The sequence below is a fragment of the Vitis riparia genome, chromosome 10, assembly GCF_004353265.1.
Source record: "Vitis riparia cultivar Riparia Gloire de Montpellier isolate 1030 chromosome 10, EGFV_Vit.rip_1.0, whole genome shotgun sequence".
Classification (NCBI taxonomy): Eukaryota; Viridiplantae; Streptophyta; class Magnoliopsida; order Vitales; family Vitaceae; genus Vitis; species Vitis riparia.
In genome coordinates this window covers 22,879,879-22,892,818 of record NC_048440.1, presented here as the reverse complement: position 1 = coordinate 22,892,818, position 12,940 = coordinate 22,879,879, and the positions used below count along the sequence as shown (strand labels likewise).

The 12,940-nt window shown below is 31.2% G+C and overlaps 1 protein-coding gene across 1 annotated transcript; it reads left to right on the top strand.

The window, feature by feature from the left end:
• Positions 1-5,485: 5,485 nt before the first annotated feature.
• Positions 5,486-12,761, top strand: LOC117923248 (ATP-dependent helicase rhp16-like). Its single transcript, XM_034841468.1, has 15 exons — positions 5,486-5,534; positions 5,661-5,771; positions 6,737-7,617; positions 8,212-8,285; positions 8,554-8,608; positions 8,949-9,092; positions 9,205-9,290; positions 9,805-9,874; positions 10,912-10,998; positions 11,100-11,312; positions 11,750-11,854; positions 11,937-12,089; positions 12,329-12,417; positions 12,528-12,608; positions 12,695-12,761. Exons 1-15 carry the CDS (start codon positions 5,486-5,488, stop codon positions 12,759-12,761), a joined length of 2,265 nt encoding a protein of 754 aa, XP_034697359.1.
• Positions 12,762-12,940: the final 179 nt, after the last annotated feature.

Below are 12,940 nucleotides of genomic sequence, written 5' to 3'. Positions count from 1 at the left end.
TGAAAAATTAAAAGATCAATTAAAATAATTTTTACTTAATATTATATGTAATTGAGGCAAGGCAAGGGTAGGGGGATATATCTAAACCCAACCTAGGTTCAAAACAATTTTTTAGAGTTGTCTCAAATTCACTCATCTTGATCTCAAAGTCATCTCAAACTCACTAATCTTAATCCCAAATTCATTTTATTAGGGATGGGGCGAGATAGGTAATAAAAAAAGTCTAACCCATTGTCATTTGTATCTTTACACATGCAATTCCCTTCGTGAGTAGTGACGTTAAATTGATGGCTAAGTATAGATCAAGCTCATTCCTTAAAGTTAATTCAAAACTAATGCTACCTTTTTAACTAGTTCATTTATTTAAGCACAAAAACAAGAATATATTTGGGATTCCTACTTGAAAGATAGAAAGTTGACATGATGAATAAATGAAATTCATTAATATTTATATTATGATTTTGGTTCTCTTTTCATCATTCTATATTTAGCATTCAGGTCTACATCACTTGTATTGTACACGATTTGAATGTGTTAAAAGTGACATAGAAGATTTAAGTCATATGTTCCTTGTAAGTAATTGTATTGTTTACAGTAAGTTCATGGACTTAAACAATTCATTTGAAATTTTAGTATACTATTTCCTAATTAGAGAGATGATTGATTTTGGTTCTTATGGTGAATATACTAACATGTATGATTATACATTGGATACGACATAGGGTATGTAATGAAATTGGTTATTGGGTAGTTATGACTTTACTAAGTTATTATATTGGATGAACTCTCAACTTTGAAAGAATATTGAGTAGTGTTAAGATCTCTAGTGGCTTTAACCTATGAGTGTGACCATAAGGTGATCATTTATTCTTTATGGATTGAGTTGTTGATTAAGGTAGGTAGGAACATGTATTATCAAGATAGACATTATGATATTACATGAATTTGAGACACTATGCCCCCCTTGGGGGTGATCCTAAGGACTTCTAATCATAAAATCTGTGGTTGTAGTAATTTTTTAAGTGAAATTTGATATATGCTTTTAAAGAGTTAGAATATGTCAATTGATTACATAATATGATGATCTAAAACTCAAGGATGGTAGAGGTAATATTGAGAAGTTGACAACACTCTCTTTTTTAGATTAAAAACACTAGTTTATGGGGAGCTAAGATATAGTCTTTAATAGGTCATAGACTCATTTTTTTTTTTATCTCAATCTAATATCATTAATACTTGAAAGTAGTTGACTCTATAGTGAGATGTTGAGTCAATTTTATAATTGAATTAAGATGGAGCTAGTATTTTCCTATAAGTCCTAGTGGTCCTTACTCGAGTTCGTATTCCTTAATAAGATGTTTTTTTGAGGATATTTGTGTTCTTAATTTACATATGTGCGTAAGGAGTTTTGATAAATACAAAATATTATACAAGAGCTTGTGAATGATCTCTTTGGGTTGAACTAATTAATTAATGAAAACTTAATATGACTAATTAATCAATTAGAACCCAAGTGGGTTGGACTAAGTAACCCAACTTTAAGATAAGTTCAAGTCACTTAAGTCTATTAGAAACCTATATAAACCCTACTTAGGGGTTAGGGCTTTAGTTTAGTCTTTCGATTCACTCTAGAGAGAGGAGCCCTAACTACCATCCCTCTATGATGCTTCTACCACCTCTAGTGCTAAGATCTAGGAGAGAGCCATCGAAGTTTCTAAACAATGCCGTTGAAGCTTTAGAGAAAGTGAATGCAAAATTTCTTGATTGGGAGCTACAACTAGTTGGTTTCTTGGCTACTTTTATCCATGTCTAAGGGTGTATTAACATGTATGCTGGGATGTGAAACTGCATTCTATATCTACGAGATGCTAGAGATCTATTTTTTTCTCACAAAGGCAAAAATAACTTAGTTCAAAACTTGACTTCAGATTACCAAGGAAGGTCCCTTATCAATTAACGAATATAAGTTCAAGATAAAGGATCTTATTGATTCACTTACATTTGCTAGTCACTTTGTTTCTGCATCTAATCATATAGATGTTTTTAGAGAGATCTAAAGGCGTCTACACATCTCCATAAATGAATAGGAGTCATTAGAATTGTGTGAGGTCTTCTAGAGAATTCTTATAAAATCTTATATGTAAGTTGTACATAACTTGTACATGCAAGCTTTTGGAGTTGTAAGGAACCCCTTATAAATAGATGATGACTCCACTTACTCAAGATACAGAACACTTTGAGAGTTTCCAAGCTGTTCTTATGAACTACAAGCTTCCATTTTTTTAAACTCTCAATATAGTTTTCTTTGTTCATTTCTAATTTCTGTGTCATATATAACATCGCTTTGGTACCTTAATGAGGTGCTAATATTTTTTGTGGTGCTTTAGTTGTCTCGATAATTTGCTCATAAATGTTTGATGAAGCATCATCTAGCATTTCCAATGAATCAGCCAATCTTCTATCTTTTTGCTCCAAAATTTCTAATCGTAATCTTAGCTTGTTTCTCTTTTTTCATATGAGCAAAATGCAACTCTTTAACCACCACTTCACACTCTTTGTTTGATTCAACTGATCAATTATCATTTCTATAGAGAAAATAACTAACCTCCCGCTTGATTGGTGAGAAATCATGGAAAATCATTATCCATTTGGTTCCTGAGAAAATCCTGCAGGAATATAAGAGGAATAAGGTTTTTAAATCTTTTAGAAACATAGAAAGCGAACTTCACTCCACTGTGCTTTAGTGAAACATAAAATATATTATTTTTCTTCCTTTATTTGAGCCATTTCTCTTACCAACCAAACATGCAAATGAAAAAGATGGAATCCTATATCTCTTTTCCTCTTTCTATATTGCCTTGGCTGCAAAACAGATCTTTATATAAATGAGAGAAAACCACCGAAGCAACCAAACAAACAAGCCTTGATCTCCAGTAGGAAAGTCCATCGTCTATTTGAAGACTTCATCATTCATCCCCATATATATATATCATCATCCCATGCTTCATAGTTAGCTATTAACAACTGACGCAGATTAAAAAATTAACAAAAAAAAAAAAAAAAACTGAAAAATGGGAAGAAAACCAAATCCAGAAGAAACCAAGCATCAGAAACATTACAATTGCAGATGGGCTCTGGGCCCAAGGCCGGGACTCTAACTCATGTTTACTGAGCGAAAGTGCTGGAAAGCAAATATGTGAATTTTCTTGGAGACCTCCAAGGTGATTTTCTTTATTAGCAGATGAGATGATGATTTTTTTTTTTTTTTTTACATAAAATAATATGCAATTAAGGATTTTAATATTATATGAAAATTATCATTGAATAGTGTTTTATTGTCATATAAAAAAAATTAAAAATATATATATATATATAATCTCAAATTTTTTAGATTAGTATATATTATCTTCATCTATTTAAAAATAATTTAAAATGTATATACTTTTTTAATCAATCATTTAATTATTTTCTAAAATGCCATTTTTACTTGTCATATATTTTCATATTAATGAATTAAAACCCAATTTTTCTTCTATATATATATATATATATATATATTGATAGAAATAGAATATAATAAAAGATATAAATGTTAAATGAGTAAATATTATACAATTAGATACACAAAATCTTAATATAAAAGGAATGTAATTAATAGTATATAATAGGTAAAAGTGTTACTATCTTTCATAAAATAGCTGAAATGACATGCTAATTAATGATATAAGTATTAAATAACATGTATTGAATGAATAATGAACAAATTAACCTTGTAGAGATATATAAAATCTAGAAAATAAACAATGTTGTTTGTCTACTATTTTCTTTTCATATATTCCAATTAATACATGCTAATATGGGTTAAAAAATTGCACTTAATATTTTCTTTTTTTCATTAAATGATACTTTTGGATAAGTTTTTTTCCCATAAATCATTCAAGTGTGATTAGCATTCCATTTTTCTTATATTTTCTCCTGAGATAGTGGATTAAATACCACTTGTGCTTGGATACTCATTTACCATTCAAATCCTCCATATATGTCATTTATGGTTATTTGTTTAGTATTACCCACTTGTTCATTACTCACTTAACATTGTTTCTTCCATATATATATATATTGATAGAAATAGAATATAATAAAAGATATAAATGTTAAATGAGTAAATATTATACAATTAGATACACAAAATCTTAACATAAAAGGAATGTAATTAATGGTATATAATAGGTAAAAGTGTTACTATCTTTCATAAAATAGCTTAAATGACATGCTAATTAATGATACAAGTATTAAATAACATGTTATTTTATTGAATGAATAATGAACAAATTAACCTTGTAGTGATATATAAAATCTAGAAAATAAACAATGTTGTTTGTCTACTATTTTCTTTTCATATATTCCAATTAATACATGCTAATATGGGTTAAAAAATTGCACTTAATATTTTCTTTTTTTCATTAAATGATATTTTCGGATAAGATTTTTTTCCCATAAATCATTCAAGTGTAATTAGAATTCCATTTTTCTTATATTTTCTCTTGAGATAGTGGATTAAATACCACTTGTGCTTGGATACTCATTTACCATTCAAATCCTCCATATATGTCATTTATGGTTATTTGTTTAGTATTACTCACTTAATAGTAGATAAAGTTGAGTTTACATGATTACTTATTTTGTATTTATATATATATATATTCTAATTAATACATGCTAATATATGTTAAATTTTTTTTACTTGGGTTATGTTTGGTCTCGAAAAGTATCGAGGAAAAAAAAATGGTAAGAAAAATAATTTTCTCATGTTTAGTTTTATTATGAAAAATATGAAAAAAAGTTAAATATAATTAAAATTATTAAAAAATTTGTATATTTTTAAATTATTTAATTTTTACATAGAAGATTTAAATATGTGAAAAAAATACAAAATAGTAAATAAATTTAATTTATTGATTTTAAATATATTTTTTATTTTCCTTACATTTTATTTCTTTTTACTTTTTTTCTCTATTTTCTGTCACTCACATTTTTTCTTAAACTTTTCCGGAACCAAATACAATCTTACTATTTCTTTTTTTCATTAAATGATACTTTTGGATATATTTTTTTCCCATAAATCATTCGTCATTAATATTCCATTTTTATAAAATTTTCTCTTCTCCGGATTCAAATCCTTGTCATTTATGGTTGTCATCGGGGAAATCATGTAGCCATACCCCAACTAAAAAAGAAAGAAAGATTTTAGAACTTGGCTTTTTACCTGATTTCCCCAATGTCATTTACACTAGTGTCCAACATTTATCAAGTGTAAACCAGTCTGACGGAGCCAACTCATTGCCACCTTTGTAGAGCAGAGGAGCAATTCCATAAATATTACAACATAACGTATGTTCATCATCTCATTTGCTAAAAAACACTCCTTCGGACACTCCAAGAAAATTCACATCTTTGCTTTCCACCACTTTCTCACTCACCAAACATGGGTCGAAATTCTCTTGCTGGAGTTCCAGAGCCAACTGCCGTCGGTGGTAAAGTCTCGGACACTGTTTCTTCTGCACTTGCTTTTCTTCCATATTGTTTTCAATTCTTATTTTGTTTTTTTTGTTTTTTTTTTCTTTCCTGTGAGTACTGATGGTTTTAGTACTTCTGATTAGTGTTGAAAGCTGAAGACGAAAGACCTGGGAATGAAGATAGCTCCAATGATATGGAAATGGATGACGAACCGGTCTTGGAACAAATAATGGAATTTGCTTCGGCCAATCGAGGTTTGGCTTTTTTTTTTTTCTCTTTCTTTTTTTTATATAAAGATCTATTTGGCTGTTGATAAAAAAAATCAAGGAAATGAGGAAGATGTAGGATACCATGTTTTTCATCTACATCTGTTTGGTTGTTGAGAAAAATGATTGAAAAAAAACAAAACAAAGTTTTGAATCTGAAGTTTCAAGTGTTTTGGACTAGAAAGAAAGAAAACTACACCTAAGAAATGAATAATAGACAAATCATAAGCTGATGTTGTATATCGTTCTACAAATCAAAAGCTCAAAACTCAGAACATATATACAGCAAAGCAACAACAATACAAAGCCAAAAATGACGCAGTTGCTGGCGATTGATCATGTGAACTTAAAGAAAATCTGAATTTCTTATACTTACAGATGAACTTAGAAACAAAAGCAAATATCCATGATAGGATGTATGAATGATTTCATGGAAAAGTGTGATGGTTTAGATGAAATAAAAGTAGATAATTAACAATAGAGAAAATGTCATTCGGATAGAGTCATGCCCAGAATCAGATCTACAATTGAATAAGATTAATTCAAAGCACAGCTTAATTGCACTTACAGAATTCAGGTTCTCTACTGAAATTAAACCCTAGATCATTATCTAACCATTAAGAAAGCATTCATAGTGCATTAAAAGAATCAATTAGATATATCAAGTTTAAGAGAGATATCAAGAGAGCTTTGAAAATGGATGAGAAAACCATAGATCTTACAGTAGGAAGTGAGTTATATCTGAGAATTTACGTATCCTTGTATACTAAGCATAGTGGAGTATTGGAGTGTGCTTTTTGTTTGTTTAAAGATTTGGGATTAAAAGCTTATTTCTTTTAGTACTTCTCCAAATTTTCTCAGAAACCAAATAAGTCCTTGTTTTCTTATCATTCTCACAGGTTTTTACTTTCTTGTACTCTTACTAACTCAAAAAAGTTGACACATTGTTTCAGATGACAATTCAGATCAATTGAAAGGAGAGGATGAACAGATTGTTGAAGACTTGAATTTTACTTATATGAGAAGGGGGAAAAACAAGCCAAGATTACAGTGGGAAATTTTGGAAGAAGAGAATAGGACATTGGTTGATTCATTTGAAATGCAAAATGATGCTTCACATGATAATGAGGAGGACATTGCAGAGACTGCCGAGGCACCGCCCGAGATGCTTGTTCCCTTATTGAGGTACCAAAAGGAGTGGCTAGGGTGGGCATTGACGCAGGAGGAGTCTCCTTGTAGAGGGGGAATTCTCGCCGATGAAATGGGGATGGGGAAAACCATCCAAGCCATTGCTCTTGTCCTTGCCAAGCGCGCTATAAACCGATCAAATGCCGGGACAAGCAGCTCCTCACCTACACTTGTGATATGCCCTTTGGCAGCCCTGAAACAGTGGGAAACTGAGATCATTCAGTGCATGCCACCAGGAAGTGTAAAGGTGTTGGTGTACCATGGAGCAAGGAAAAGAGAGACGGGTCAGGACTTCTCGGGGTATGATTTTGTCTTGACGACATATTCAACCGTGGAGGCAGAGTGCAGATGCCGTGTACTACTTCCCAACAAAGTCTGTGATTTTTGTGGGAAGGAGTTGGATAGAGAAAATATGAACTTCCATGGTAGGATTCTCTGTCAGAAAAGCTACCAAGGCACTAGGCACCCCCGTGAGATGCATGATAATGGTGCTGGTAGAAATACGAGGGATAGGAGCAGTAGGAAGAAGCAAGATAAAGCCAGGACTGGTTCTTCCAAGCTGAATCCAGATGATGCCAAACCCAATGAACCTGAGAGAAAACTTTTTCTCAGTTCAGTTAGATGGGAACGCATAATTTTGGACGAGGTATATATGTTTTCATTTGATTAATTTTAGAGTAACATAACTTTTGGTAAAGCTTAATAATTAATATTGCTAATGACTTTAAATTAAATTATACATAAGTTATTAAATCATTAAATTGATTTATGATTAAATCGTTGAATTGATTTATGATTAAATCGTTGAATTGATTTACCAGTCATTGTTAATTTTTAGTTGTGATATTAAATTTCTTTATCAAACATACTTAATATGTTTGAATCAAATTATTATACTTTTGGATTGTTTTTTGCTTTCTTTTGTTTTTTTGTTTTTTTGGTTTTTTTTTTTTTTTTTTTGCCTTTTTCTTCTCCCGTGGAATCAAAATGGCAGTCATGTGTTTTATCTTTTAATGTAGGCTCATGCCATAAAGAGCAGGAACAGCAGTACAACCAAAGCCATTTTGGCTTTGAAATCAAAATATAAATGGGCTCTAACTGGCACTCCACTTCAGAATAGTATGGAAGAAATTTATTCACTGGCAAGTACACTTCAAATTTTTGGTATATTAGTAACTACATTATTTTTTATAACCTTCAATGACAAATTAATCTGCTACTTGCTCAAATATGTTCACAGATTCGCTTTCTGCAAGTATATCCATATGCATACTTCTTTTGTTGGTGGTGTGATTGTAAATCCCTTGATTATGTGTAAGTATTATATATTTTGGTAATTTTTTTATGGTATCAGTATTTGGTTCAGTCTTGCTGGTATTGAACTTAGAATCCATTTGGTTGTAATTTTAAGAACTGATTCTAACACTATAATTTTTTTTATTAAAAGAATTGCTTTCAAGTGATAGAAAGATTAAAAATACGTCCTAAAATCACTATCAAACAAACTCTTAATCCATCATGCATCCAAGGCACAATACTCTACTTCTTACATTAAAGTTTCACTCATGTTTTTTGGTTGCAGTCACTCGGCAAGTTGTCCTTGTATCCATGGGAGGCATTTTTGTTGGTGGAACAAGGTTAGTCCTTGAAACTATGGATCATGTTTCTTTAATATGCATCATAATTTAAGCCAAACTACGATGAAGTTTAATAACAAAAATTTAGAATTGTAGAATTAACATATAACGAAGTTCTAATATCATGTGAGTCCAGTGATTTGTCGAATAACTTGTTCTTTTGCATTAGAGTTTCAATGTTAAAATTCTTTATATGTAAAGGAGTAAATTGGCAATGATGAATAAATTTCCTAATTAATTTTAGAACTCCCTGGTTGGAGACTTTAAAGGAGTATTTGATAGAAATCTTGAGAGGATGAGTTTTGATTTGACCTAATTTAAGATTCTCTGTCATTGTTAGTATGTTAGTAGACCGCTACAAATGGAAAATCATCAAAACAGTAGACGTGCGAGGATTTTGTTGACGCAAAAAGTTTTGAAGAGCATAATGCTAAGACGCACCAAAAAAAGTATAGCGGTTGATCTTGGCCTCCCTCTCAAAACTGTAAGTGCTGATTTTTTAACTTCTTGCCTAAGTTTGATATATAGAAGTTATAAACTCTTCTTTTATTTTTTTTCATATTTCTTTTTGACTCTTTATATCCTATTTTTCACAGGTTACACTTCGGCGGGATGCATTAGATATCACAGAAGAAGATTACTACCAGACATTATACAAAGAATGTCAATTAGAATTCAATAGGTGCCTAACCCTCTCACTGTGATATGCTTCTTCTCATCCTTAATTGCTTATAATTATTTAACTACAAGAAAAGGCTTTTTTTCTCCTTTTCATTTGGTTGTTGTTCCTTTCTCTTCTCCACTCCCCTCCTGTGAGTTCATTTTTTCAAAGAGTCTACCTCTTATTCCATGGACACTATATATGGTTTGAAACTTGTTCATACATTGTACCTCTCAATGTAGTCCCCTTGTTTTGAGAATTTTTAAGGTTTCACCATCAATATTGTTACTTACCATGCTACATACTCCGCTTTAAATTTGAATACTTTTACCTTATTACCAATTTCTATAGGCAATTGTTGTTAATTATGTGACAAAGGTAATTCATACTTCGGTGGGGGATTTTGATCCTCGGCTTGTGGACCGTTGCCTTGAAACTTAACTAAGCTAGCAAGCATTTTTCTTTACATATATTCAAATGTAGCGCTAAGTCTAATCATTATCTTGTTTAATGTAAAATGCTTTGTGGCTGGCAGGTATGTTGAAGATGGCACCCTGATGAACTATTATGTTCATATATTGGAGCTTATTACTCGATTGCGACAGGTGAAATGCAAACCTTCGCAAAATATGAATTATACGGGAATATATGATACTTTCTCCATAAGGTTGAACCATTTTCACCTCGGGCAAAATCAATTCTAAACTCCCTTGGAGTTAAGCTAGACTGATTAATTTTTGTGTCATTAGACTTACTAGGCCATAAGCAATGGAGTTAAGCTAGATTAACTTTGTTGGGTACTCATGGGAATTCAAGCCTGTGTGGAATAGATGGTATATTGACCCTTGATGTAAGCCATAATGATAGGGAATTTATGTATCTATCCTCTAGTTTTTTCTTATACTAGTCGTTGCTCCATCTTTGATTTCCTTGAGTATAGTAGTACATCAATTTATTGATTAGATGTACATCTATTTCTTTTCCAGAACTGTCACCTTATCTTTCTAACATTGTATCATATGCTTTTTCTAAGATCTAGGTTGTAGAACTATTTCTCATATATAAATTTTTCCTGTACATTATCTCTCAAGTTCCATCTGCATGATGTAAACTTCATGGATTCTTAAATTTTTGAGGGAGAATTTTACGGGTATGTTTATTTGAAATATTTTTCCATTCTCTAGAATAGAAAACAATTTATTACCTTAAAGAACATGTTCGACAATTTTATTTTTTTACTAAAGACGGTCTTGAAATTTTGTTTCAAATTTTTGGAACAAATTTGAGGTGTACTTAGTTAATTGCATTTGCATAGTATAAGAAATAGTTAAAAGTATAAAGAATATTTTGAGAATTTTTACATTCTATATTAAGTATATAGATTTTTCACATAGAAGATGTCAGGAAAACCAATTTTTATATATAAATTCTCAAATAAAATTTTGTTCACAAGATTTGTTTTTAAAAACAATTTTTTTTTATGAACTATCTTAAAAAAACGTAAACAAAAACCTAAATCTTTCAACTTGGAATCATCATTTTCTAACATGCATGGTAAACTAGACATGCTTATCATAGTTCTCTAACTAACAAACAAAACCATTTTCACTTGCCTTTAACCAATCTTTCTCATTATCCACAGGCTCTAGATCATCCATACCTTGTGGTTCATTCAAAACCTGGTGAAGCTCTATGTGACATTTGCAAATGGGTGGCAAAAGATCTTGCGGTGAGCTATCATTCCCCAAATTTGTTATTTTATTTATGAAACTACAGTGATCAAATTGACTTTACTTATTTGTGTTGTGTTGGATGTTTTTATGGTTTCAGGTTACCTCTTGTGGACATACCTTCTGTAAGGCTTGTTTGGAAGATTTTACTAAAATCTTGGGAAAATCTTTGTGCCCCACATGTTCACTCCCATTTACACCAAGGAAGATTTGTGGTGGTCTATTTGCAGAAGCAATGAGCTTTAAAACTTCAAGCATCTTAGGAAGAATTTCGCTAGGAAATTTTCCAACAAGCACCAAAATAGAAGCTCTGGTATGCCATTTCTGCAGTCAGCATCTTTTTCATTCGATTGTTGTAGTGCTTAGATAGTGGACACATTCTTCTCTCTCTCTCTCTCTCTCTCTCTCTCTATATATATATATATATATATCCAGAATTAAGCTTATAAAAGATCTTTTGATTTCTTAAAAGTCAAATCCAAATCAGGCCCAACAACTCCAAAATGTAACAATCTTTCTTAATAACGCCAACAATCAATTTCTTATAAATACTTCCTAGCATTCTTCATATGGTTGGTATATTTGGTTTTCAATCCTATACTTTTTATTTATTGTAATCATTTTGTAGGAAGCTGAAATCAGGTTCATTGTATTTCTATCAAGACATATACTTAGAAAGAAATCCTTTCTAGAACTTGCATATTTGGCTTGGGATTGTATTCTATTTCTCATTTAATATTAATCTTGCAGAAGGAGGAAATCAGGTTCATGGTTGAAATGGATGGTTCTGCAAAAGGCATTGTTTTCAGCCAGTTTACATCCTTCTTGGATTTGATAAGCTACTCCCTCCATCAGGTATATAAAACTGAGAACCTTCATATTTAAATAGTCATACACACAACAAAATTGGACATCTTAATATACTGTCCCTTTGCAGTCTGGAATCAATTGTGTTCAACTAGTTGGTAAAATGACTGCTACTGCAAAAGACGCTGCGGTAAAAAGGTTCAACGAGGACCCAGATTGCAAGATCTTTCTTACAAGCTTGAAATCTGGAGGTGCTGCACTCAATCTCCCAGTTGCATCAAATGTAAGCCAGGTCTTTCTTAATGTCATATATCTAATTTTGTTAAATTTGCTAATGAACAAAGGAAGGAATATAGTTCTATTAATTTGAACATCTTTTTTTGCTTTGCAAGATGCTTGATTATATGTTTAAATTAATTCTCTATGTGATTGAAAACCAATAAATTTCTAGCTACGTAGGGCTTCCAACCTCCTTGTATAAACTATCAAGCTCTAATTAAATCTTATATTGGATATGTGTAGGTTTTCTTAATGGAACCTTGGTGGAACCCTTTTGTTGAGCAGCAGGCATATGACCGAATTCATCGGATTGGTCAATATAAACCGGTTAGGTATACATCTAGTTCTTGCCTTTTATCCTTTTATACTTCATTTCTACAAGATTATTAGCTAGTTAATCCTTTTCCCTTTGTTGAACCATAATTTTATTTGCACATTTTAGAGTCGTAAAGTTTATAATAGAGAACACTATTGAGGAGAGGATTTTGGAGCTCCAAGAAAAGAAAGAAAGCTTATCAGAAGGGTAATTAAGCCTAGTTTGCATTCACCTTGATATTGGTTTTGGTGGCACTAGTAGTTGGAATTTTTGAACTTTTTGTTTTCTTACAGGGCATTAGGTTCTACAGACATGCTGGGGAATTTATCAACTGAAGACCTGAGAGATTTATTCATCTAGACCAGAGTTTTGCTATTTATTGATGGTATTTTTTTTTCTTTTTTTTTCCTATTGGAAAGAATATGTAGGAAAATGTGCCAATGTAAAAACTTCAATGTTCATCTGCATATATTGTGAATTAAAATAGATACAAATTAATGTTGTAACCCAAAATGAATACACATTAACATAATGAGAAA

Bases quoted from the DNA above. Each gene is read 5' to 3' on its own strand.
- LOC117923248 (XM_034841468.1), top strand. From the start codon at position 5,486: ATGGGTCGAAATTCTCTTGCTGGAGTTCCAGAGCCAACTGCCGTCGGT. The intron at 8,609-8,948 runs GTTAGTCCTTGA...TGTCATTGTTAG, and splicing joins ATTTTTGTTGGTGGAACAAG to TATGTTAGTAGACCGCTACA. The intron at 10,999-11,099 runs GTGAGCTATCAT...TTATGGTTTCAG, and splicing joins GGGTGGCAAAAGATCTTGCG to GTTACCTCTTGTGGACATAC.